The following is a 27898-nucleotide window of genomic DNA, read 5'->3' as shown; positions in this document are numbered from 1 at the left end:
CTGGAGGCAGCTGTAGAGTTTTCTCAGTGTTTTAAAGGGCAACGTCACCAAATCATCAACTTGCCTTCTATAGACTTAGTTTAAGTTGTTAATGCACATTAATGTTTTCAAACATCCTTCTGGCTTCCCCAATCCCATCTCTCTCTTCTTCTAGCTGAAAAACTCCTCCCCATGACATCACCAGGAGGAGATTTGTCATTATTAGCCGTTCAAATGATGTCATCTGGAGGCATTTTTCAGCTAGAATGGGAGAGATATACTAACGAAGGGGAAGGTGGGAGGGACGTCTAGTGTCATTCTTTTTTAGATCTTTTTTTTCCCTACACAACCCTGATGCAGAACATACAACCCTGCTTTAAGCATAATTATAGCAACAGCTGTGGAAACACCCAGTGAAAGTGAACGCATGAGCACATTCTGCTGGGTTTCAGTTTGGCACAGAGAAGCAAAGAAACCAATTCCAAAGTTTGGCCTGGCTGAATTCAAACATCCATCACTGCATTTGCTGGCGGATTTGGATGATTGCAGCAGTTTCAAAAGCTCGCCCCTAACCACAAGTGACTGCGTGTTGCATCAATGTTACACGTCCAGCTGTTGCTCGATCACAACCGATGTTACACACCGTCTACGCCCCTTGTCATAAAACGACCCCCCCCCCCCCCCCCCCCCCCCTGGACTTTATTGGGGAACTTCCTCTTCCTCTTGTCTGTTTCCGCACTGTTGCGCCTGCGGGCTGTTCCAGGCGCAGTTAGTCGGCGCAGTCCGCTGTAGTCTGTGCGATCTTTACTCAGAGAAAAGTCCAAACTTTCTCCGTTTGTCTGCAGTCGGTCGTGTGCGCAACATCATCATGTCGCTGCCTCAGCAGTTACGAGACGAAAGGTGAGTGAGTTTGGATGTGTGCGTAAAATCACCAAATACTTCTTTCTTTCTTTTTCTTTCTTTTTTGAATGTTTGACTCACAGATTCATCTGGCAGTAAAATGGCTACATAACTTGGTACTTTTGGTCCGGTTTCAGTTCGCCTTCTTTGATCTGTGCGCCTAAAATATTACAGGGTAGCGAAACCAGAGGCAGACGCGCAGCTGGTTTGCAGCTGCTTTGTGTCCTGTTTAAACGCGATGTATCTCGCTTGTTTTTTCGCTGCAACCATAGATCAGCTCATGCTACAATTTGACGCGTCTCAATCTATCAACGTGACAACTGTGTAACCGGCATCTGTTTGTGTTCCTCAGTGACTTTGACCAGCTGCCTCACAACATCCCTGTCAGTGCCACAATAGCTGATACTGAGGAGAAGAAAGGCTTCATCTACTATTTTGTACGTGGGACATTAATAACTTATAACTGAGCCCATTTCGAAAGTAAGGATGAGCTGTGTGTGTCATTCACGATTCTGTTCTGCTCCCAGAGGTTTGTGATTGAGGTGAAGACTAGAGGAGGGAGTAAGTATCTGATCTACAGGAGGTACAGAGAGTTTTTCAACCTCCATCAGATCCTTGAGTCCAAATACTCCCCAGAAAACCCAGACAAACCCGGTCCCAACACCTGCATCCTGCCTCCTCTACCAGGTGCGTATCCAGAGGTTTGACACATCACAGAAAGCACATCTGCGTGGGGGCCACTGTTCATTACATTTGTTGATACTGATTTGATGCTGTTTAAGGCCTGACAGACACTATGTCATAAATCAAAGGCCATGACTGTTTGTGTTATCTCTGATTTGAACGTTTGATAAGTTGCTTCCCTGTCTACAATGCTTAACTACAGTATGACGTCACCAAAGCCAACAGTCCAATGGTGAGAAAATGCAGGAACTGCTCCACATTATGTGGTGTTCCAGCGAAGATAAAAACTCACACTGGTCTGGAAAATGATTTCTGCTTAAAGTCAGATTCAGCAGCAACTCGATGTGACAATCACCTTTGAACGCGTGGGTGCAGTTGGATCAGCTATGTGCAAGTGCAGCTTCCTGCTAGATTTCAGCATTGAGTGGCGAAACATTCAACCGCTGGGGTGTTTTAGTTCGGGATAAACCTTCAAACTCAGCGATGTACTGTATTTATCCAACTGAACGTTTACATTTAAATTTCCTTTGGTTCATGTAGCAACAGGATTGATAAAGTGAGTTAACCTACTTTGTGAACTCGCTTCTCCCGTTTTACTCTCATTATTTTGATTATAATTAGAATAATTATTTAGATCCAACACAACCGAGGGAGCAAGTGAAAAATACATTTACAAATCGAAATGTCCCGTCACTTTTTAGTTCCCCTCGAAACACTGCTCTGACAGTTGTCCACACCAGAAAGAAGTGACGAATATTTCGATGTGTAAAGTTGTTTTGAGTTGTTGTGTCGTGGCTTTTGCTGGCATGTTTCGTAATGCTGCACCTGCCTTGGCAATTTCATGAAGTAGTTTTTGCATGTTTGCCTGCGTTTTGGCTATTTGCATGTATTGCAGTGCTTTGAGGTCTCCGGGCCACCGTACTTGTTATAGCGCCACTACAGCAAATCCTCGTAATCTACGCTGATTTGTGACATGTTGTATGATTAATAAATACACACTGGGAATACTGGACACACTCTATTATTGAATGTAATGTTCTAGCTATGATATGAGCTTAAAAATGTCCAGTCAGGCAGTAGTTCAAAGGTCAAATAGTGCAGTAATACAGAGAAACACTGCTTGATGAGCACCATAAAATAGAAGCTATGTGTATGAATATACTTTTGAGGATTATGCTTTTATTTTCTTTACCTGCACATTAAACCTTCTCACTCATGATTGATAATAGTTTCCTCTTTTGCGAAGAGACATCGAGGTTTGAACATACACACAATGTGTGTAGAGGCCAGACTGCAGTTGGTCATCTGTAGTTTTTGGTACTTTGTGTAAATTTTTATATTTGTCCCATTTACTGTGAAGGTTATGGTTATATTTTAGGTTGCATTGCTGAACAAATTCTCCAAATGATTCTCCACTATAGTGACAAGTTAATAGTTATAAAAATGTCCTATTTGTTCAGGGAGAATAGAACCAAGTCAGCAGAGCTACTGTGAAAGTTTCACAGCGATGACTGATTTTGCTTTTGGTCGGCTGCTGACTGGATACAGAGAGCTGCACTTTACTGCATCAATTCTGGTTTGTCATGCCGCAGCCTTCACTTTCTCATTCTCCTCTGCTTCCTGCATATGGGGAGAACCGGACAGGGTTCGTGGTGACAGCTGGCATTCCAGATCTCATCCAGTTTTCGTCTGTGCATTCGGATTTAATGAGGCATTCTCCAGTGAACTCAAATGGAAGTGGTACTTTAGGTGTGATGCACCTTCATAAGAAAATTCAGCCTTCAGACGTTTATGCCGCTCACGTCAGTTTAACCGTATGTCTGAAGATGGTAACACAGTGAATGACATTTGCAACAGACAAATAGGAGAAGAAAACAATGGTCTATCATTCAACGTCTCTTTCTTCCCCCACCATCATCTTCACCATTTTGAGAAACTTTTTGTCAAAGCAGGTTTTCATTTGTACAGTGCTCTTTGCATTTTAGAATGCAGAGGGAAACTATGGCAACTATCTTACTCCGACTCCAGAGCAGCTGTCCAACATACTGCAGAGCAGCATGGGGCTATCTGTGGTGTGCGACTATTTTCATGTGATAACTTTCCATTTATTATTTAATGCCATTTGTAGAAAGGAGTGGAACATTTTTGCTAAAAAAAAGACTGTGTGGTGTTAAGATGACAAGTCGAGTGGCGTAAGGACAAAGAAGAACCAGAAAGAAATCCAACCAACAGAGCAGGTTTGGATATTTAATAATCCAACCACGGGGGACGAAAAGTCACCGGCCCATGAGCTGCTGAAGACTACGTGCACAAACTGAAGAGTTATGTTTAAAGCTCGACAAAGAACAGAGCAGGTAGATATTGGCAAATAAATATGACACCAGACACTAAACGTGCTTGTAACATCCTTATTTTATTTATTGTTCTCCACCCCAGGTTTTCTTTTAAATAAAGTTATGCTACTAATATGGCGTGTGCAGGATTTCCATGATTCAGGCTACACTCATCGGTGGAACTAGTTAATCTGTCCTGCTCCCACCTTCTCCGTCTGAGAGCTGCCGCTAACGTCCAGATTGAATAGTAACGTCTGCACTAATAAAAAGCCCGAAGGCTTTTGAATGGGCGGTTTCGAACCACTGATTAGCAAGAGATGAGGGCCGATTTGGCGTTGGTCCGCGCACGTGCTAAGGCTGAGAGGGAAAATCAAGCGGCAGTGTAATCACAATGAAATCACTCCAGGTTTGTTTCTGTTTGGACTCTAATCACTTTAGTCTAAGCGGTGTTTCATAACTGTGTATTGTTCAGCAACACTTATGCAGTAGAAGACGAGCAAGAGGACGGCGACTCGACTGTGCTGCCTAAACACCCGAAGATTTTACTGTTCGGCGCCAAACAAAAGTGTCGACTGCTTGTTTTTCTCCCCGTGACCTCTAAGTAAAACTAGTAGAATTTCGTCAAAGGCACGTTGGGAAAACCTTTGTCTCCTGTGCAACCATGTTTTCATCGCTATTAAGATTAGAGGTCCGTGACCTCATCTCCAAAAACTCAGCAGTGAGATTGGAGGGTTTTTGAAGCTCTGCTGAACTAAAGTGCACACACTGTGCACGTTTTGCTTTCATCGTGTTCATACAGACCTTTAAGAGGCCTCTTATCTCAAGACAATAAAAGGCTTCAATCTTCCAAAGTAGTCACACTAAGTTGATTCTTGCAAAGTTGCAGCATTTCTAGCACAGACTGTAGATTCATTGCTGTTGTTTTTGACTGTGGACCTGCACTTTAAATCAGCTGTTAAATGCAAGTTACAATGCTTTCATCAGACTGTACCCGCACATTACTATTTGTAAAAACAAAAACAAATACCAGAGTTGCATTTTCAAAGTATCCCCGTCCGACTCATCTTCACGGTGCACCTGCGGCGTTGTCTCATGCCTGGAGCTTTGCCAGAGCGGAATGCGATCCGATCCATCGCAACAAGGCTTCGGTTGTTCCCCGATCTTTTTACTGAGTGCTCGGCCCTCGTGTTTCTTCCCTACTGAGCTGTGGTGTTTACTATAGGTGTTTGTGTTCCAGGCCCATGATGTGATTTTGATGGGTGGATTTGTGGCATTTTCCTTTAAGCTGCTTAGATTTCTGGCAGAGTGGGGTTTTCCACAGGGTTGTAAGTGAATGTGAGCTGTGTCCAACCTTTGAATAATTCAGCCATTATGTCATAGAGTAACAATATACTTGAACATTTCCAAGCAATACATCTAATACACTAATACTGCAGATTTTCTTTCGTTTCTGTTTTTGCACCAATCATAGTTCATCCCAATGAAGCCATAAATAAGCTTGATATTAAATTTATTTATTTTTTTTTGTAGTGGCAATTATATTTTAAAGAGGCTTTTTATACTTGAAGGCTTTATCTCTCATTGTCACTTGCTATATTGGGAAAGTTCTACTTTTCCACAAACTCTGATTTAGCATCTGCCACCGAGGAGTCTGCTGGATAATATTAGATCTGATGGGTTTAATTGCGGTGCCACATCTCATCAGGATGGAAAGGGAATAAGAAAGACAGGGGAGGAGTGGGGAGAGAGGAGGGCGATGGGGGGGGGGGGGGAGGATGGGTGAAAGGAAAAATGAGCATATGGGTCTGATCGTTCAAACTGAAGCCGTTTTGATTGTGTTGATGCAAAATGACAGAAGCACCGATTGATTGTTGTTAGGCTTTTTTCTTTATCAGGGTCCTTTGATTTTAAAATACGCATTTTTTACCTGATCAATTTCGGAGTCTTGGGAATATTGTCCGGGCTGCATACATACATAATATTACTATAACGCATATTACTACAGGAAATAAAAATAGAAACTAGCGTGTGACACATGGAAGGTCAAAAGATCCTTTATTCATGGAGGTCCCGGGAGATTGAGAGGGGTGAGCGCATGATTCATCAGTAAGTGAGTAAATGAGTGAATTTGTGTCTGCGAGTGATTGAGTGAGTTATTGGGCTCCAGAGTGAATGAGATGAGAGAAATTGAGAGAAGCGAGAGGGCTGAATATTGTGGCCGAAGGTCATTAAGACTGTGCTAAATTTGATTTAACAGCACTGTTGGACGGCCTTGGATGAATAGTTGACGGGCCTGAATCCGAGCATTAGGAGTCTGTGCTGCGCCTCGTCCTTTTTGAACAGGCTTTGTGTGATGTTGAGGATGAAGGGGAAGACGTCTCGAAGGAGATGTGCTTTGTAAAGGGAAATCATTTTCAATTAAAATGATGCCACTGGAGAATGTGAAGTCGACATGACGCCGGGTTGAATTTTGGCTTCCACGCGCCATGTTGTGAGGATCCTCCTGACGTTCGGGCCGAGGAGTTAGAGAGGCGCCGTAGGCCAGTGCCGCCTCATCTATGCCCCCCTTCATTTTGAACAATTCAATCGACGGTTTTAGTCGATCAATCAACCCACTGTTGCCATCATGGCAGGTTGACTGCATACCTCACGAGCTCCCACACAGTTAACACAGCGTTAGGTAACTTCTCTATAACGACACACACACACACACATACACACACACACACACACACACACACACACACACACACACACACACACACACACACACACACACACTGCGTTGATTGTATCACATTGCTTTAGAAATGTACCAGCGACTGAACCAATACCAGGACCAGATACGTGTGTGTACACAAAGACACACTTATCCGATTCCTAGCAATGCAAATGCATGTTTCTGCTTTATGAACCTTTCCCAATCCACAGTCGGACGTAGATAGACGTACATGTTTTCAGCTGTTTCTGTCTGCAAACAAGAGGTTGTCAGTGAAAAAGCAAGTCATTCATATCATTTTTGAATAGATAGTTTGTGTTGTAAACGCAGCTTCCGTTTACAAGCACCAACGTGTATTGTGTGCATCCTTGAAGTTTAAAAGGAAAACTCTGCATGTTTAATTCAGGTTATCCCTCAATTATTCCACTTCCACTTGACACTTTAGTAAACTGGTGCTACCAACACCGCTCCTCACGTGTTTCAAAGTGCAGCGAGCGTGAGGTGTGCACATTCCACTTCTTCCTCTTCCATAAGTATCAGTTTTTGTGTGGGAGATGATGTAGGCTCGGATTTATACATCTGACCCCTGGACAACAACAACAAAAAAATGTTTGGCTCAGAGATTTTATTACCTACACTGTTTTTTGTTTTTTTTTCATTGTGCACATGTGTCTCTGTAGGAAAAGTCTTCATTGGCAACAAACAAGAGATTGCAGAGAGCAGAATCCCTGAGCTCAACACATACATGAAGGTAATTACTTTTAATTTCCTGCACTCTGCAGACGTATGTCTTATGTCTTCTGTTGGACAAAGTGTTGTTGCCACGCTTGGTATCTCCTGCAGCGTTGCGGTGCAGTAGCCTACAACTTGGTGGGCTGAGCGATGCTGTAGGTGGATAAGCACTGACTCGGATATTTCAGCAGTAGTTTGCAGATCGAGCTCAACATGTAGGCGTTGTTGCTCTCTTCTCTTTGCTCTGCCCTGTGCCCACATCACGTCTGACTGACTGTAGTTGTGGGACTTTTGACATGTTTCACTGTTGCTCCATCGCTAAAAACACAATCAGGTTCTCTTTCTCCCACTCACTCACTTCTGTTTTTTTTTTTTTGTTCTACTCTTTTTTTTTTTTTTTTTTTTTTCCCGCAACCTACGTGGTTCTCACTTTGCCACACACTCGCCTTCGCTCGCCTTGCACTTGTAATCTGTCCCACTTCAACTCCTCTCTCCTCTCCTCCACTGCTTCCACCCTTCTCACTCAAATCTCCCACTGCCCAACTTCGGTTTCTCCTCCTCCATCGAATTCCCACTGTCTTTCCAACCATCCACCCTGATTTCCCTCTTTCCACCTCTCCGCCAAAACATTGCCTCGTTATCTTTCACCTCATCCTTTTTTTTTTACTCTGTCCTCCTCATCCTTTCTTGTTATTCAACCCTATCTGTCTTGCCTCACTGCCCCCCCTCCCTCTTCTATTGCAGAGGCTGCTGGGGCTGCCGACATGGTTTCTGCTCGACGAAGATCTCAGGATGTTTTTCTACCAGACGGACCAGGATACTCAGCAACAACCCCGAGCCCTTAGGCGTCTCCGCCCACCCACTCGCAAAGTGTAAGACCCCCTGCACACCATGTTAACGGGCACAAAACTGACAGAGCAGTAGTAATTCAAAGCATTTTAGCAACTGGGCCTACAGTAAAAAGAAGGCATTGGTTCAGGACTTCTGGTGAGTTTGCAATAGGTAGGTGAGCACAGGGGTTTTTGTGAAACAACAAAAAAAATGAAGGATACTGATACTGTGATACTCAGGTTTTAGTACATACAACACACAGCGATCAGGCATAACATTATGAATTCTACTTAAACAAGGTCATAATGCATCTGCGTTTAGGTTGAAACTATGTATTAGTGAAGGGGAGGGCGAAACATTAAAAGCACCTCTTCTTCTGATGCACTCACGTACGACTCCACTACCCACTTTGACCTCAGTACTAAACACAGTAGAATTGTCACCTTTCTGACTGTTTCAACCTAAGATGGGATGAGGGTTCATCGTAATGGACGGGGTTAGTTGTAACACTGACTAGAATTGTCTGATGAATGGGTGTCAACCGATGCATTTAAATATAATTCTGTGTCGCGAGAAACAAATATCATATATCATCCATCTATATGAAGACACACAGGCTTAGAGTTAATTATCAATTATTATCAATTAAAAAATGTTTATTTTTTTCCCCACAATCTAGGACAGCAAATTAATGTAACGTAAGGGTCTATTTCATGATTTATGAAGCAACTGAACAATATTGTGATGACGAAAAAAAAAAACAAACAAACTAAGAAATACTCATATTTCTCATAATTTTTTGGGCTGGAGACAGTGACATCAAATGTGCTGATATGGTCAGAACCACCGGCTGCTTGATGTGTATGTTAGATTTTTAAATCCAAGCTTTCGGAAGAGATAATACTCCAATTATACCAAGTGTTTGAGGGTGCAAAGGTGGCAGCCTTGGTGAATCACATTTAAAGCTGAAGTGCCTGCAATTAATGTTGAAGGGGGTTAGTTATTTTTGTGTGAGGGCTGGTTTGTGCCCTACATTGATTTGCATATAATTTCTTTCTGAATAAGAAATCTTGTTGGGTCTTAGTAAAAGCAACTAAGGCCTTCAAAATGTGACCCTAGTTTGTAAAATATCAGATGCATCACTGAATGATTAAGTGTAGGAAATCGCTTCCAGAAAAGCCGGGTTGAGAAAATAAACCGTACACTGTAAACTTGTTAACTGACTTAATATATTGGCTTCTTTTTCCCTCACAAGTTAAAGCTGGCAAATACTTAGCGAAATGTTACTTGGTCATGAGGATTAGTTGGACCCAGTTTGGTCCTGGTTGGTGTCAGTCCGGCTTGGACGGTGCTGACAGTCAGCAGATGACATTGTTAAGTGTGTGCTGTGTAAAGATACTAGTCTTTAGTCTTGAGACCAGGTCTCTGTCACTTGTTGTCACAATTGTTTTTTATGAAAAAGAAATTTTTAAAACAGAAATCGGACGTCGTCCAAAATGTGAAAGCGTATCTGAAAATGATACTCCGCTTAGGCCTGGCTTTGACGAATGCAGTATCCCTGGCACAGGTTCCTCACTGTCAGATGTGACCATTATTCTGACTTTTCAAAGACTGTGTGAGGAAAAAGAGGAACTTTGAGCAAACTGTTCACCTTTGCAACTTTTCCCACTGAGCATATTATCTACACGGGGCTATTAGCTCTGCGTATTAAATAATTGACAACAAAAAAAAAACTCAGTTACAAAGACGAAATTTAATAAAAGCAAGTATCCCACTTCAAACCCTGGAGGTATCATTTTTATTTTTTACAGTGTGTTACTGTAAGATTGATCTAATGCTCTATAGAAGAAATTGGCACCTGTTTTCTGTACCTGGAGTCTTGGCTTGGACCCACTGACTGTTTGCTGGCAGGAGCAGAGCTTGTGAGTTTGTGTGACTCCGGGGTCAGTTGACGTAACACGCCGCCTTTTGCTCGCGCTAGCGTTTATTTCCTCCGGCGCACTGCATCTCAAGGCATCTGCCTTACGCCAAACCTAGTGACTCAGACTTGATACATGCTGGAGATCAGCATCTTGCTCAAAAGCGCTTTGACAGGAAACAGGGCTCCTAAGGGACAAAGGAGTTGTAAGACTAAACATCTGGATGCCTAAATATCCGCCACTATCAAAGTCTGAACAGAGCTAAACCTGGCTCACCTTGACTCTTACACAACTGAAGTCTTCCTCGTTTCCAGTTCATCTATTCTTATCTCCTCTATCTCCCAGCTCATGGGGATCCTAAAAGAGTTAAATGCACCCCTGAGAATATGAGGAGCCGGTAGCACATAGACAGTGAGAGAGGACCAGCACATTCGTACAGTCCATTGCATAGTTCAGTCAGAGATGATGTAGCGTTACAAACCCAATTGTTGATGAATGAAAGCATAAGTGGCCTGGAAACTGGTTTTAATTGGAGACGGCAGCTGACGTAATGGGACCAGTAAAAAGGAATGAGCCTGTGAAAGGCAGTGGAAGTTTTCTGATATCTCAGTACATTTGTATTAATTGATAATATATAGCTTGGTTAGTTAAATCACCTCAGGGTGCGAAATACACTGTTGTTTCAACCTCATTTCAACAGGAATTGGTTTTCTATCCTCAAGATGGAGCATCGGGAAAATGCAGCGTTTAGCAGCACATTTAAACAGTCAGTGAGCGGTGATACAGTGGCGCAAAAAGGAGTCCTAAATATTTCATGTCAGACCCAGACTGCTGTTTCCCAGCTGTCATTCTTACGCCACACATGAGGATCTAAGAAGCGACTGAGGTGATGAGACACTTTGCATCGAGAAGAATCCAAATAGACTTATTACCCTTTTTTTAGGCTCTAGTTCCTCCTTGGCAGTGGCTCGCCAGGCTTTTGTGTTGGCCCTTGTTCTCTGTGGTCAGGTTACAGGAGGCGTGGTAACGTGGGGCGCTCACAACAGGAAGTGATGCAAAGGCAGACTCTTATTACTTTCGTCGCTTTAGCATCTGACCTTCCTTTATCCACATTGACCCCATGATTGCTTTGCGTGTTGGAACGTTTCAAGCAACTCGGACACTTCCTCTTTTGGAATGTTGCCACATTTTTGATTCTCTCATTGTCAAAGCACCGAGTTCGACGAGTGCTACAATTGGAGGTCAACATTCAGACTGTTAAAGGCCTCAAATGGTCCATTTTTTCTCCCTTTAGAGAGAAATGCATTCTGCAGACAATGTTCTCTCATTCTTTCTCTTTGTCCCCTTTGGCTTTTAGGAAGACGGATAAACCAAAGATGGACCTGTTCTCCTCCCCGAGGGCGGAGGTACGTGTAGCATTGTTTGAATGGATTTTTTTTGTTGTTGTTGTTGTCGTCGTCGCTGTTGCTCTGGTTACAGTCTCCATGGTTCACCCACAGAGTAACAACGTTTGAGCGAAACACCCTGTCACCCCAAAGTACTATGTGATCCTGCCAGCACCACTGGCACGACTGCATCCGATGACAACCACAAACACACACGCAACCTTGCAGAGTCACCCACACTGAAAAAAACGCATATCAACCGATGCGACAAATCAGCAAATAAAGCTTAAATCATCAAGTGCTCGGCCTCTCTTTCCCTCCTCGCTCATGTCTGTGACTCTGTTGACCTCATCAATAGTTCCTGCTTCGCTTCCTTTTTTTTAGTTTCTGTATCCATCTCTCCCCTCGCTGCTTTCTCTCCTCCCTTACCTACGTTTTCCCCCTAAACAACTCTGAAGTGTGTCCTCGTTTCTTTTCCCTCCCTCTGCCGTTATCCCAAGGTTGTGACCATCTCTCATCCCTCTCCTCCCGTCCTCCTCTTCTTCTCCTTCCCATCCTCATATTTTAATTCCGCTCACACTCTCCACCAAAAAAAAAAACAACAAAAAAAACAAAGTGGGGGTTAAAGTGGTAATGACCTGCCAATTAAACTCTCCAAGGGGTAAAAAAAAAAAAAAAGGGCTTCTGTGCAGTCAGCACATTCTTACACTGACCTTGGAACACACGTACTGTATAGTACACACACTTACACACTTTTGCACTCCTTCACTTGTGAGAACCCACAATGCATTTTCCAATCCCGAACTCTAACCTTCACTTCAGTGGCCCATTACCCTGACTCTAAAATCCAAACATTAATCCCAGATCAAGTCTGAACCTTCAGGCAGACGTTTGAAGAAGACGGGAGCAAAAGAGCAACAATCAGCATTATAATGTCTATTTTTAAAACAAATCAATATTTGCCTTGTAGTAACTGTGTGTAATGAAAGTTTGTGTGGGAGTAATAATGTTGCAGCTAGACCGATGACAGTTATCACACTACTATCTTTTCATTTGTGTGTTGTGGTTTTTGTGTGTTCGCAACTAGTCACTCTGTGTTTTATTCTTTTTGTCACTTTTTTATTCACTAGTCAACTATTCAACATGTTTCAGACTTTTGTTTAGCGAACGTCCACGTGTTGAATTAGATTCAATCATTCGATGTCACAACGTCATTTCGTTATCGGACATTTTTTACACTATATGTTATATGAGCATATTCAGATCTGCACTACATTGTTTTTGATATCCACCCCTAAAATAGTTTACATCCGTCCATGCATTAAAATCATTTTAACAATAATTCTTGACTCTAAAGCAGAGCTCTTCCTTATTTATTTTAAAACCCATTAAAAACAGTCGACGGTAACATTTATTTCTTGGGATTGATTCATTATTTACGTCCTTTTTGGTGCGACAACACGAAGCTACGCTACTCAGACATATTTTAGTGGGTGTTTCATAGCTCAAGTTACTTAATTTAATTGGATTTAAAAAATTGGTTTTATGAAAATAAGCCTTTCTAAAATGACTTCATAAGCTGGGGATATTTTGGAGGGTTTGTTGCAGCTTTGCTTCGGTGGTGTTCATCGCCACTCTTTACACAGGCCGTAGTGTGAGTAGAGGTCTGCAGGTCAAACGTGTGTTTCTGCAGCTCTTCGGCTCGTGTGCTTTATCCCCTTGTGAAGTGTTTAACGTTCCCCAACCTTGTCCTGCACGTAAGGAGACACACTAAGCTTTGCACAAACATACTGTACCTCTCTCTGCACACTCCAGTGGTCTTTCATTGCCAACTAAGGGCAGCAACTCTTTTTTCCTCTCTCTCTCTCTCTCTCTCTCTCTGCCTCCCCTCTCTCTCCCACACAGAAGTAAAACACTGGTGTACTCTACTCACGAAGCTGCCAGCCTACTCAACATTTATTTTAGCTCTCTCTCTCTCTCTCCCTTTCTCTGTGGGAAAAATTAGTGCTCCTCTGTGTGTTTGTGTGTGGCTGTGCATGTCCTGCACACACTTTGGTTTTTGTCTTTTCAGCGGGAGGAAGTGGCTGTTAAACGTCGTCCAAACAATGATCAGTGGCTGGTCTGAGCCTGATGGATAAGAGGAGAGAGCAGGCATTTGTCACAGTGGAGCTGGTGCAAATGTTAGCGTTTACGCTACAACACTTCATTCCACTCCACTTAGTATTAGCTCAGGCTTAGCCCCAAACAGTTGTGATGAGTAACTGTTATTGGCTTGTGGCACTACAAGCCTCAAACAAGGTCAATGAGGCAGGTTGCTCTATGAGCTTTTAAAGACACACAAGCTCGAGGGGGCGGTGGGGGTGGGGGTTGGCGTTTGTGATGTGAAAAAAGAATGAAACGAATTACTAGTATATGGATTAAGGAGACAAAAGAGTATGCAAGAGAGGTGGGGGGGACAAAATCAAGCAAGTCCTAATCAGTTGAGGCTCAGCCCATCTTCTCCTCCAGCTACAGCCATTAGAGCAAAATAAGTTCCTATTTTAGATAAAGACCTATCTGTGAAAAAATAAAAAAAAAACATCAATATGCAGGTGTGTTTCTGCTTGGCAGGGAGAAGTATGACCAATCAGAGGTTCACTGAAACTGCAGGTGAGGTTTCATTTAGCTTTAGCTGCTCTGATACTGTTGGTAAGAAGATGTGAGGCCAGCGGGGTCATGGAATTCATGTCTCCCCCTTTTTCTCCCAGTCAATATACTTCCACACCCCTGTGTTAGATCTTTTTATTGGGGGTGGCCAGAATGGGATCCATCAGTGAAGTGGCCCATTTTGAAAATGATCTCAAATAAAAATAAATACATAAATAAATAACCAACGTGCAAATAACTCACTGTATATTTATAGGCTAATAATATGTTTTCAAGTGTTTGTTCGGTGTCAGCAATGTCAAATACAGTTTCTAAGTCCAAATAGTCATAAACAAGTTGCCTGATTGCGACACAGTATAACAAACCACCTTAAAGTTTGTCTGTTTATAATGATCGTGATTTATTTGCGCTTCAGATTTGGTCAGTTCTCTATGCGGTGAGAGTGCTGCTGCGTGTACACACCACCCGTCTGGCTCCACCCCTGCCTACACCTATGGTTTGAACATTCAATTTTATTTTATTTTTTTGGCCCTTTCGGCTTCTCCCGTGAGTTCAGAGTCGCCACAGCGGATCCTTGTGCTCATGTTAGTTTGGCCCAGTTTTTTTTTTTTTTTTGCCATTAAATATATATGTTAAATAGTTTGTTTGGTAAATCAGCGGTTTTACGAAGTCGTATCTAAAACCAGTGTTTTTATGTAATCGATAAATATGAGCGTGGTTATCGTGTTAAAGTGTAATCACTGATGAACACACATCGTCATCGACATATTCTGTACCTCCGCGTAGCTTTTCAGCCCATTGTTTTGGCCTCACAGTACAGTTAATTCAGTCTCGTTTCTCCCATCAACTCTGTTTCTAGCAGCAGCAGCAGACAGTTGTTTTCAACCAAAAGGCTCCGAACCCATTAATCCCACTCTGCCAGCCAAGCACCAAAGGGCAGACAGGCACATTTAGCAGGTGGCTGGCAAAAACAGCGAAGCATCCAGCAACCAAAGAGCCATACGATCCTCTCATGAGATAATGAAGAGCGAAACAGAAGACACAATGAGAGATGATATTGGACTTGCATTTGTCAGGTAGTCACAGACATGATTCTAAGTGGATGCTAGTGTTGCCATCCGCATGTGTAAAACGCATTAGTCATAAGAAGCTGTGAGCCGATGATGTTTCATGACAGTTTGGACTTTGTTAAATAGATGGAAAAACCAACCTATAACTAGGTTAAGGCAGAGTTCATTAAAAGTCATATGACATATTTTGGATTCATTCGCAAACGCATCGTATTGTTGATTTGCATGTCAGCTCGAAAGCAGCAGCGACCTGCACAGGTATTTTCATGCAACCTGCGGAACCAGTGCTTGTGTTTTTTCACAATTCTATCCTCCTCTGATCTGTCACTCCAGGCCTTGTGGAGTGAAGTGGGCCATCTACATTAAAAAAAATACACTTTCATTAAACGTCAAGCAGAAGAAAAAAAAAAAAAATCTCATCTCCACCTCCCTATTGCCAGACTAACGAGCTGAGGGTTTAACAAGCTCATTAAGGCAGGGTCGGCGTGAGTCTAATTGTACCGGATGATTGCTCCAGTGGCTGGCTGAGCCCAAAGGGTTGTGCGGCTACATTTAGAGAGCAGCCCTGGGCATCCAAGGTACACCAACACTGAGCAGCTATTCTGGATAAACTACATTCTAGAGGGTGAGAGGAGACAGAATGTATAGAAAGGTAATTTAGGAGACTGATGCATTTCATACGTGACAGACGTGACATTTGTGAGGATGCAAAAGCAATGAATTCTGGTCTATAGCTGCTGTTGTCTTCATATTTTTAAGGCTCCTCACACCTATCTTACATCCACGCAAGTGATTCCACTCATACTGACTCCTTTTCTTGTCTGTTTTGTTTTAAATTGACTGTGAGATCGTCATCTCTCTGATTTGTCTAGTTGTGTAGAGGTTTCATGAGCCAAAATAACACAAAAAAACACACAAAAAAACACACACAAAAAAACACAAATCTAATTAGTCTTCTTTTGTGCTCACTGGTGATTGTTTCCCTTACTAGTAAAAATGCTGCCCAAACTTTGTCGGCATGATAGAAATTACTCTTTTAAAAAAAGAAGTTAAATGGCAGTTTCCTAACGGTAAGAAAGGATCTTTTATTTATTTTTTTTTATTATTTTGCCTAAACTTAACCACACACTGGACTCTGGAGCCAAGTGTAAAAAAAGATGTTGCATTGGATCATAATCCATGGGGTGCGATATAATGTAAACACGCATACGCTGTTTGATGAAATAGCGCTGCCACATAGGGAGGCAGGCGTCTGATGAAATTGTCAGAAACAATACCAGTAGTTTCACACTGGACTCGAACTCTGGTCCCGTGTGGGAAACTTCACTTCACTAACTTCATTAGTTCACGGCAGCCACTGGGTGTCAACGCATGTACTTATCTTCTGGACGCTTTTTGATGCTGCTACTAACGCCATACAATACATGTTCGTATTTCACAGGACGGAAGTTCACTTCCATGACATTTTCCCACATAACCTCCCTACTCCCTACACTTTACTGCCATCACCTCTGTGTCAGCTGAAACCGACATTGATGGGACTGATGCACCACTTGTTATTGACTGGTTAGGTCAACATTTACCTTAGAGGCCATTTTGTTTTCCTCTCGTCTCTCTTTACAAGTTAATACAATAAGCAAATTGCATATTTTTCCTCTTTGTGAAATAATTGGGAAATCTGTCCCTGACACATGTCCAGCGCCCGGTTTTTGATTTTGCTTATCACTGTGTTCACACCTTTTCACTCATCTTGCTGACGGCTACTAGCCAGACACTTGAAAGCCGTAAAAGAGAGACACCTAAAACACTACTGTAGTGAGCGTGCAGCCTGTCCAATGGCACACACGCCTAAAGTCAACTAGTACGATGAGTTGTTCACTTATCGAGGCGGCCGCGTGATTAGTGGTGACACAGAGAGAGACAGAGAGGAACAAACTGGATTAAAAACAGACCTACACATTTTCACATGATGTAAATTACAGCGAGCAGCGGGTCAAGGCTATATTAAAACAGCATCGGGAGAAATGGATAAAAAGAGCGTGTACGTGTCCTCAGGGTGAGGGTAACCTCGGAGGATTGTTAATCCAGCCAGCTCCCTGTCTCCCCAGCTTCATTAATCTGTCTCATTTTCTGTGCACACTCTCACACACACACTTGCACATGCCGTCACACACATGTTTGAACACACGCACCAAAACCCAGTTTGTGATGTCGAGATGTCCACACTATTCAGGAGATTTCCTTTTAGTAACAGTAGTAGTACGTGATGTTAAAGGCTGAGTTTGCCTTTCCTCTGCATATTTCCTGATGCATGCAGGTGCTAGTTGTCTTGGAAAAAGACAAAATGATCATTCGTATTCAGAGTCTTATTTGTTTTTGCTCTTGTTCTTTTCTACAACAGTGTGACGCAATAAACAATGAGTAGCAGTGTTCGCTTCCCGCAGTTTCTCGAACAACTCAACTACTTGACTCGCTTTAGTGCCCATCATGTATTATGCTGTCTTACGTGTGTCCAGACTTTGGCATTTTAAAGTGGGCCGGGGGAGTTTATTGACCAACCCTTACGTCGCAGAAATAAAGGTGCTGCGTGTAGCATTTAGTGGCATCTAGTGGTGAGGTTGCAGATTGCAGCCATCGGACTGTGTGTCTCCCCATGTAGAAATAAAAGGTTCGCTCTAAGCAAAAAAAAGAAGACTCTTTATTTCCGTTGATTACACACCAATTCATTTCTGCTAGTTGATCCCTCTGCACCTGAACTGAGACGCTCTCCTTTAGCTTTGCTTTGGTCTCCACCGACTCCCTGAGAGGAAAAGCTAGACTCTCACTTGCCAGTTTACCTGCTAGTAGGTTTTAACGAAACCCTTCATAGTTTGGTGCTAAGCAGCCAGTTTAGCAAGTTATTCGCACTATAACTAGCACACGGCACAAAAAAGTCCCCCATACAACAACTAAAATATAACGGTAGTGATCCGCAGATCTACACCTCGGTTTAACTTTCACTTTTCTTATCTCCTCCTCCTCTTCCTCCCCCTCTTCTTCACCTCCCTCCCACTGCTTTAACCGCTCTCCATTCTTTTTTTGGTCTCACTGTACCTCTCTGAATCTCCAACTCTCTTGTCGTTTCACCGCCGCTTGTGTTTGCTCTCTCTCCCTCTCTCTCTCTCTCTCTCACAAATCTATATTTCTTTCTCGCAGCGCTCGTACATATTTGCCTTTAGATTTGCACATCACATTCATTTTTAACACAAGTGTGTGTTTGTTAAGCGCTGCTTTATCGTCTGTCTGTTCAAGGAGTCTCTTTACAAAGGGACAGTAATAGGTTCAAAGCATCCACAATGACTCTACTCAGTTCTGCTTTAAATGCAAATTTAACTCTGGCAGGTTTTTAGTCCAGATGCACTGATGCTAAACTGTATGGTCGAGCATCCAGCCTCCTCAGTCTCACACATGCACATTAGAGCGAGGCATCTCCTCAGGCTCTATTACTTTTTGCAAACTCCTCATGGAGGCTTTTTACTCCATCCCACACACACGAATACTCACGATACTGCTTGAACGCACAGTATGCTGTACCATATGTTGTTCAGGCACACAAAGGTGTCACATACTTCTCCATTTTGACAGATGCTTTATCCTGTGAGTAAATGAGCATTAAACTGCCAACTTTCACTGCGTCCATTTTCATGTGAAGGTCTTTGTGTTACTGTAAATCAAATATGTTCAAACTCCACTCTTTTTCACATCACTTATCACTTCTTTACTTCTTCTATATATATATATATATATGTGTGTGTATATTGTATATATACTGTGTATATATATATATGTATATATACTGTGTATATATACGTATATATGTATATATACATATATACGTATATATACATATATATATATATATTAGTACTCTCTCTCAAACACACACTCTCAATGGGTAAAAAATGTTTAATGTCTTACCTGTCTGCTCTCTCCGTCTCTTCTCTCTTTGTGTTGAGTGTGTCCGTCTCTCTCCTCTCTCTTCCCTCTCTCCTCTCACTGACTTTTGTGTGCGCGCGTGTGCGTGGCTTCTTCTTTGTATGTGTGTCGGTGCGTGTGTCCTAGGCGATGTTTGACTTTCGCGGCAACGGCAAGGAGGAGCTGAAGTTGAAGAGGGGAGAGGTGATCTTCCTGCTGCGACGAGTCAACACCGACTGGCTGGAGGTAAGAACAGAGATTTTTAAAAACTGACAGTGGGAGAGGGAGGTGAGGGAAAGAGAGAGAGAGACTAGGGAAGGGGAGAAGAGAGCGAAGGACAGAGAGGTGTAGAGATAGCAAAGGAAAAAGTGGGTGAGTGGAAGGTAATCAAAGCAGGATGGAGAGTGAGAGGAATGAATGGGAACGATGCAGAAGAGGAGGAGGGAGATCAGCTCCGAAGAAGAATGGAAATATTTAAAGAGAGAGGGAATGGGACGGTGGATGGGAGGAATGAAAGGAGTGATGGAGGAAAAGAAGGGACACGGCAAGAGATGATGGGTTGAGGAGAGAGAGTGACAGAATGGATGTAGAGTGTCAGAGAGGAAAGAGAGAGAAGAAAGGAAACTTTCCAAAAGAGAGAGCGGGAGAGAGATGAGGACAGAGGGGGGGAAAGAGGCTTTTCTTGTTTTTTTGTTGCAGTCTCGATGGTCATTGTAATACTGTAAATTGACATGTCCACGGGAGATTGCGTGCATGGAAAGTATATGAGGGCATTTATGCATAATTAACAAAAACCACATGAAGTTAGGATAAGAGGCTACGTTTTTGGACTCACCTGTGAATATTTTTAGCATTGCAGGATAATAAAGTTATACACACATGGTGTGACTAGTCTGCACAGAGTCCTGACCTCAGCCCCATTCGCCACCGTCCTGCCACTGACCCAAGCCTAATATTTCAATCAATCAGGGTCCAACCTTATTATCGTAACGTTTATGGCTACGACTCCACAACCAGCTTCAAAAGACTTCTTAGATGAGTGAAGCAGGGCCTGGTGCGCTGGCTGACAGGTCGGCTGGATACTATTGTTCGGGATTTAAAATGATCCTGGATCTGCTGTTTCCTCAAAGGTCAGGTTAAGCTTGTTATGGCAACGTGTGTCTAACCTCAAACCTGCTCAGGAACAGGTTTAGTCAGAGAGAACCTCTCAGATTGGAACAACGTTGGACCAGAAAGTCCATCTGACGATGGATGCTCTTAAGCAAGGAAGCCATTAAAATGTGTGTATTAATACAGGTGTTTATATTGCAGAGGACTAAATAACTTAGTAACATGTTCCTCTGTCACAGCCAGCAGTCTACAAACAAAACTGTAAATCAGTCATCAATGTGTGTTGAGCAATGGGCTAACACACATAAAGGAATCGAAAAAAGTCCGCTCTCCCCCTTTACTCTCTCCGTCTCGCTCGCTTTCTCTTTCTTATTCTCATTTGTCATTAGGGTGCAGTCAGCTCACAACCTCTCGAACCCGGTTTTTGAGTGTCAATAATACTGCATACGTGTAGTCAACAACCATAAGATCTCACATTTACCTCTGATAATCTAACCTGCTGGAGTGGGCTTAAAAACGTGATCGGACAACCTGATCCAGGGTTAAAAGATCCAGCATCACTCATTAGATCCTGCACCCGTTAGGCGTTGTATGAAGAGCCGGGGCCCATGGTTTGTATTCAAAAATACCCGATAAGTGTGATGTGAAGATGTCCACATACTTTGTTTTTAGCGTTCACATATTTTTGGCTTTGAAGTTTATTTTTCTATTTTGCTTTGATTAATAATTAACGTTTGTTTGGTTTGGAAGATATCTTTTCTTGCCAAGCGATTAAAACTGGCAAAGAAACGGAACAGAGAGTTGCAGCAATCAACAAGTTAATTACAGATTATAATAAAACTTAAAAAAAAAAAGAAAATGCACACAGCATCCCCACGTGGCTGCAGCCCATTACAGGGACCATAATGTACCTTGGCTGGTGTGATTTGAGGTGCCCTGCTCCAGTTACCTTTTCAGGAACAATTACTTAAGGAGAAAAATGTCCTTATTACACCCTGCAAGTGTCACGTGCAAATCGCCGTCCAAAAAAACAAAAAAACGGGACATGGGACATTTTAATTAGCCGCTGCTAAACATCGGTGCCAATGAATAGTTGTCATAGAAATCCTGCTTTGTCACAGAGTACTTAAAGAAAGGTCAGGAAATGTGTTTAATAAAAATGTGTGAGGTGCTGAGATAGAATGTGAGAGAAAAGCCGGGGAGTGGGTGAGTGGGAGAGAGAGAAAATAGGTGGAATCTGACATGATAGGAGAGAGAGAGAGAGAAACGGGAGAGATAGAGGGAATCAGCATAGATGGAGGAGGAGGAGGATGCACTTATCCTGCCCCTGGCTTTCTAGAGAGGTCCAAAAATCGTAATGCAAAAGACTGACAATCTATTTATCCTTATGCAACGCTGCAAAGCACTCTCTTGTTCTTTTTTGGCATCTTTTGCATCCACATTAGTAGTAAGTGTTTGGTTTGTTTTTTTTTTTAGGGGTGGGTGAGGTTAATGCCACACTTGGAACTTGTGAAAAGTTGACTGAGTTCCTTTGATTTAGTCATTGGACAGAGCGGCTGTGGGTGGAAAACGTGACAAACCCATCTGGCGAACTGGCGCATCAAGGTGAATCTTTCAAACACACCAAAGTGGAGAAAAAAAAAAACCTCAGCAGTTTGAGTGTTTGCAGAGAAATTCAGAAGCCCTTTCTTCTGCAGAGCTGCCAATGAGACACACTCTTCACTTCAAGTCGCTGCATTGCAATGAGCAGGTTTCCGGGGAAAAGTGCTGAAAAAGTGATTTACTATTTTTACATTTCAAAGTGGGTTTATTCACAACAGGCCCCCTCGTGGCAGGTGAACTGTGAAAACACCAAGCTAATGTCTTTTTGCGGCGCTGGACCAACTTTGTCAAGTCCTGAGAAAATGAGAACAACAGAGTGTCGCTGACTGTAGGATGCTGATTAAAAGCAGAGAGCCCACGCGTTACAAACTGGGGGTCAGGGGTCAGACTTTGTGTTGGTCCCATGTCTTCCAGATAATTTCCTGAGAGCTTTCTAAAAGTGGTGCTATGTATTGGTTAATTCTAATAACTAGAACGGGAAAATATTTCGACTAATTATTTCTAATGAAAACTGTTCTGCTCACTTTCCTACTGCATAACATTTTTTTACTTAAAAACATAAATATAATGAGCTGACAATAACTGCAGTTCACTGTGAGTGTTTTGGTGGATCGTCCAAAGACGTGCATGTTAATTGGTGACTCCAAATTGCACGTGAGTGTGAATGGTTGTCTGTCCGTGTGTGTCTCTCTGTGTTGGCCCTGAGATTGACTGGAGACATGTCCAGGGTGGACCCCGCCTCTCGCCCAATGGCAGCTCGGATAGGCTCCAGCCCCCTGTGACCCTGACCAGAATGCGCAGTTACAGATAATGGATGAATGTGTATATCCAGACTTACACACTCAGTCACCTTGGGTGTAGTAAACATGGTGTATGGTTGTTTCCAACATCAGCAGCTTATTATGAACAGGCTAATTAGTGGGGAGAATCTGTCTCTTGATGCCCCTCCGTGCTGCTTTCTTGTTTTTCTCTCCTTTAAATCATCTCATCTCATCCTCAGTACCTCGCCATGCCGTCCTCTGTGATTGTAAACATTCATCGTCTTCTCTCATCACATTCCATTTTCTCTCCCCTTTGCTTTCTCTTCAGGGCACCGTGAACAATCAGACGGGAATTTTCCCGGAATCTTTTGTGAAGATTATAAAGCCCCTCCCTGAAAGTGACTCTGAAGGTGAAGGTGGCGGCCACACTTACAGCTGTCTGCGCTGCTTTCTGCTCACCCCCTCTGGAGTCGAAACCAGGTCTGTTCAGGATGCTGATGGCGTGTTTGTGTGACTGTCAGCAGGATGTCGTCTTCGACATGATCAACTTATTTGACGCGTTAGGAATTACGATGCAGGATTTGGCTCTTAGGCTTTAGGCTGACACACTTCTTTGACCTCAGTTGAACTTGTATCTATTTAGAGGTCACATGGAACAGGACAGATTTTGTGGGAAACTAAGTTACGTGTAACTCAGGCTACCGACAGACTTACATAATCTGAATTTTAAAAAAAAGCTTAAATTGTACCTCACAGATATCATGATGCTGCCAGACCATTGTTGATTTCTAAGAACCCTTTAAAAACACATGAGCCAGACTCACCGCTTCCAAAACCAAGACCCTTGCAAATATTCTCCACCCTCTTCAGAGTCTCCATCATTCCACCTTCATTGTAATAGTGAAAAGTGCAGGCCGACAACCATCCCAACACGAACAGAGAAGATCCATTGTCGGCTTTAGCAACTGTACGGTGATTGTGGACAATCTGAATCCTTTAGACAAAGGCCAAAGGTTTTGGTAAATGCAGTGCAGGCAGCAATTCTACAGTGTTGAGTTAGTTTTGTATTTTATTTATGTGAAGATGTTAAATTATGAAGTTTTTTATTTAGTTACTTGATAAATGGATTGTTGCATACAGTATGTATTGAGCTTTAGGGATGAAACGAGAGCCAGGCGTCTCAACTACCAGCACAATTACACTTGAATAAATGGGCTTTCAAGAAATGTTTTTGCATTTTTGATCTTTCTTTTTACAGGGATGTGTGTGTGCAAGAGGACCTCACCATCCAGCCAACATACAAGGACCTACTGTCTCGCATGAGGTAAGAGACAGGCGGTGCTGTCACTACTTCCTAGACTCGCTAGACTTTTGAAATTGTGGGTTCTATGTTCTGCTTTATTAAGCATTTGCAGTAGTGTCAATGAGAGGGGTCGTTTTTTTTTTGCTTTGGAAAGGAGGCAGGGGCTGTTGGTGGCAGTTTGTTATGCAGGAGAAGTGACTGTTTGCAACCTCAGATCTAGGAGGGAATTACACCTTCCCAAAAAATGTGCTAATGGGATACAAACCTGGCAAATTTGATCTGAGGTTGGAGTCACTGGAGCATGTCACACTTTTGAATTTTGAATGTAGCACTCACTCAGTTTCTTACTTGTTTCATTGTGTCACAGAGTTGCATCGATTAAAAAGTACTAAGTGTTCAGTGGTAATCTTTGCTCTTAGCGTTTCAAAGCATTTCTGAAGTGTTTGACCTGTTTTGTTGAGGCCGTTTTATCAAATTAGACTTTGAAATGTGCTGTTTTAAATCACAAATGAGACGTTTTTGCGCTCGAGTCCGTGCACTGACTTAGATTTCCATGCCTAGTGTTGCTACCTGAGACGTACTGCTGAACTAAGGTGATTGCTGACCTTTGTGACCACACTTTCAGCTTTTTACGTGCTCAGTATTATGTGTGTGTGTGTGTGTGGTTGCAGTGAAGTTCTAGCAAAAACATCAACGCCTTAAACTCCATTAAATCACTGGCCTGCCCTGGGGGGCAGCACATTTTGCCATTTTGCACTGCAAACGTGCAAATTGCCCGTCGCCAATCGTGGCCGCTTGTCAAATGAGTTCCAGTGGGACCTCCAACTCACTCCCCACAACACTAACCACCATCAGATGCATATGCTTATGACACCATCGTATCGGTTCCTCTCGGTCTTTTTTTCTTTTTCACTCTCCCTCCCCTTCTATCTCTCATTATCTGGTAATTTAGATAGGTGAGCACTATGATGATTACCTCACCCCATTCATAATCAGTTCATTTCCTCCGCTTATCTGCTCATTATTGTTTTTTCGGCGTTCAGGCCGATTGTGCCCTGGAGTAGGATGGATGAGATCCTGGTCCTGAGTTTTAATATGGCCAAGCACTGATAAAAGGGCTGAAGGGAGGGGAGTTTGAGCAGATAGTAAGTAGGAAAAAGAGAAGCAAGAGGCGAGAGGATTGCAAGGTGGCAAGTGAGAAAAAGGAAGAAGCAAAGAAATTGCGACAAGAGTGCAGCAACTGAAGATGTTGCGCTAGCTAGTAAACGAACATATAATGGTTTCGACATAAATGAGTCTGTAATGTCATAAACGAACGGATCATTGCTTGTGTGCATTCAAAGTCGGCAGATTTTCGCACACTTTTACATTTCTTCACGCATCAATCAGTTTTTGTATCATCTCATTCAAGCAGAATGTGACATATGTTCATGTATCTGGGCGAGTGTTTGCATAGCTCTGTGTGGAAGTGTGTGTCCTCTGCCACTCGTCCTTTCACCGTTTGTGGCAGAAAGAAGCGACTTTGAATAGTGCTGAGCTCGTCCTCCATCAGATGTGATATTTCATCATGTTGTGCCTTCAGGAACCCAATGACCACGTCCTTTGTTTGTTCTACATCCCTCTATTACTAATTGCTGGGCATAAACTTTACTGTCCGTTTGTGCGAAACACCAAATGTACAGAAGGCTGCGCAACATTAACTCATTACCCGTTTTCTTTTGTGCAGCACATGTTTTCCTGGTGATAATTCTCACAGCTAAATTTTAATTAAACTATAGTGTATGAACAAAAGCCATGTGGGGGCAGTCATTTGCCCGACTGGAAATATGTTGCAGAATGTTCCTCTGTTTCATATCTTTAATAGGTTTAGCATTAAAGTAAATTACCCAATAAAGAATAAAAAAACATTTATTTATTAAAAAAAAGCAACTTTATTGTCAATGAACAGTGTGAATAAGTCCCCCACACACTAATGATACAATCGCAATATTAAAAACATACAAATCCTAATGAATATTTTATACAGTAAAGGAAAAAAAAGTAAAATAAAAAATAATAGAACCTTCTTTAGTGAATATTTGCATATTTTATTGCTCTCAGAGAAGTGAAATATCCTCTAAACACCAAACAGATGCAGAACGTCGCACTTCAACTTCACTACAACATGTAATGTTTATTCATTGATGTTATAACGTTACACGAAACAACTTTAACCTCATTTTATTTCTGCTTTGTGCAGGTTTGCTCGGCGTAATTGTTTTAACCTGCTCTGATATCACATACTCACATTTACGAAAGTAAAAAGGGAAAGAGTCGACACATCTAAGAAATCTTGAAAAAGCCCAGTGAGGTTACAGTCTCGCTGTCTGTGTCTCTTTCAGGAATGTCTTCAAGATGGACGACGTCGCCTTGAACTACCGCGACCCCGAGGGCGACCTCATCCGTATTCTCGACGACGAAGACATCCAGCTGATGATCAAGGAGAGCCGAAGACAGGAGGGCAAGGTGAACAGACCTGTCAATCAGTTTCCATGGGAACTTTACGCCACCATTTCCTCCGACTTCTCTGTTTACAACACCGAGGCCTGAAAGAATAAATGAAAAACTCAGCTCCATTCATGGCAATACAGTACAGAACCAATACATTTTACCTATTTAAAACATTTTTACACATTGCTTGCTTTTTTTTTTAAACCAGAGATGGAGAGCAGCACACAATCTGGTACTGCTCATGTAGTGTTAACCAGGGAGGGTGATCTCGAGTACATAAACAAGAAAGTATTGTAATTAAGTCCCCAAATGCTTGTATTTACCCTTCTTCACTTACGGTATTAAAACTGTCTATCTTCATTGTATGTGTCTTTGTTCACTGAAGCACAGCTGATAAAGTGCCCTGATAAAGAAACAACAGAACTTAATACTTCAAGCAATTTCCAGACTCTCATATCTGAGGATTTGCTCCTTTTTTCCTTTTCAAGTTTCCAAAAATGGCCCAAATTCCACGATGTGGTTTGTGATGAACATTACTTGATTTGTTATAGCAGGAAAAAGGAACGAAAAAAAGCTGAATCTCTTCTCTCAATATAATGAAAAGTATTGTGTATTGCAAACATATTCACAGGCCTCTTATAGACAGAGCTCTCGTGAACTGACAGGATTTAATAAAATCTATCAAGCTGCTTAGAGCCAGGTCGTGGTTTGCACCCTCTTAAGCCCACAGGACTAAACAAAATCCGAATTTCCCAAAGTAAAATGATCGGAGTATTGGTCAGTTCTGTCAAACCTCTAATGACATCTTATGGTAATTTTGAGCAGCAAAGGAAAATCTTTAACTCGGCTTGGATCTTTATGTGATAATGAAGAAGTGTGTTAAAGTTTCATATTTGTCTATGTGCGAGTGTGTGTCCTGGAGGGCTCCTTCTCTCTCACACACTGCGCACATTCCCATTTTGCCCATGTGTCCGCATTTAATTCACACCCGCCTCAGGAAATTCAGATATTGCCTTTGCTGGCAGGATGGTTTTTCCTCATTTTTAATGCAAAGTTATTCCCCCCATATTCCTTTTTAACAACTTCTCCCAGGCACCGTGAAAGTGATGCATCTTTAAAAGATGCTCAGTGTAACCGAGGCAAGTGATACTCGTTCATACGTAAGTGCAAACACCCCATTTACTGTGGCTTATGTTTGTTCTTTTTTTTTTTTTAGGAGCGAATCATTAGTGGGAAACTGATAAATCCCCAAACATATATTTGATGTTTATAGATTAAATTTCCTTTAGACCTTTGTTATTCTGGAACAGCTAAAACACAGTTATTCTTAAAATACAGCTAAGATCCCCGGACACATGCTGGTGTAAATGGTGTTTTTAAAGGTGTTAATGCGTTTTTTTCTTTTTCTTTGTCACAATCTGACCCTGTGCAGCAAAGGTCACAGACATGTTATGTTAGTTCTGTAACCAGCTCACCCTGA

The 27898-nt window shown here is 42.3% G+C and overlaps 2 protein-coding genes across 3 annotated transcripts in view; one reads left to right on the top strand and one right to left on the bottom strand.

Moving 5' to 3' along the window:
• The window catches only part of pvalb7 (parvalbumin 7), a 29253-nt gene extending 9947 nt beyond the window's left edge, over positions 1 to 19306 (bottom strand). For both annotated transcript variants that reach the window (XM_067496573.1, XM_067496575.1), the window contains exon 1: positions 19156 to 19306. The gene's annotated coding sequence lies outside the window, so the exon portion shown is untranslated. The remainder of the gene's footprint in view (positions 1 to 19155) is intronic.
• ncf4 (neutrophil cytosolic factor 4) lies at positions 712 to 26778 on the top strand. The gene is made up of 10 exons (XM_067496572.1): positions 712 to 879; positions 1232 to 1316; positions 1407 to 1566; positions 7296 to 7366; positions 8092 to 8219; positions 11455 to 11503; positions 19300 to 19398; positions 22954 to 23105; positions 23884 to 23949; positions 26310 to 26778. The coding sequence occupies exons 1-10, from the start codon at positions 848 to 850 to the stop codon at positions 26515 to 26517; spliced, it is 1050 nt and encodes a 349-aa protein (XP_067352673.1). The 5' UTR covers positions 712 to 847; the 3' UTR covers positions 26518 to 26778.
• The last annotated feature ends 1120 nt before the right edge of the window (positions 26779 to 27898 follow it).

The sequence above is a fragment of the Channa argus genome, chromosome 3 (genome assembly GCF_033026475.1).
Source record: "Channa argus isolate prfri chromosome 3, Channa argus male v1.0, whole genome shotgun sequence".
Classification (NCBI taxonomy): Eukaryota; Metazoa; Chordata; class Actinopteri; order Anabantiformes; family Channidae; genus Channa; species Channa argus.
The sequence above is the reverse complement of the archived record's forward strand: the minus strand, read 5'-3'. Positions and strand labels throughout refer to the sequence as shown.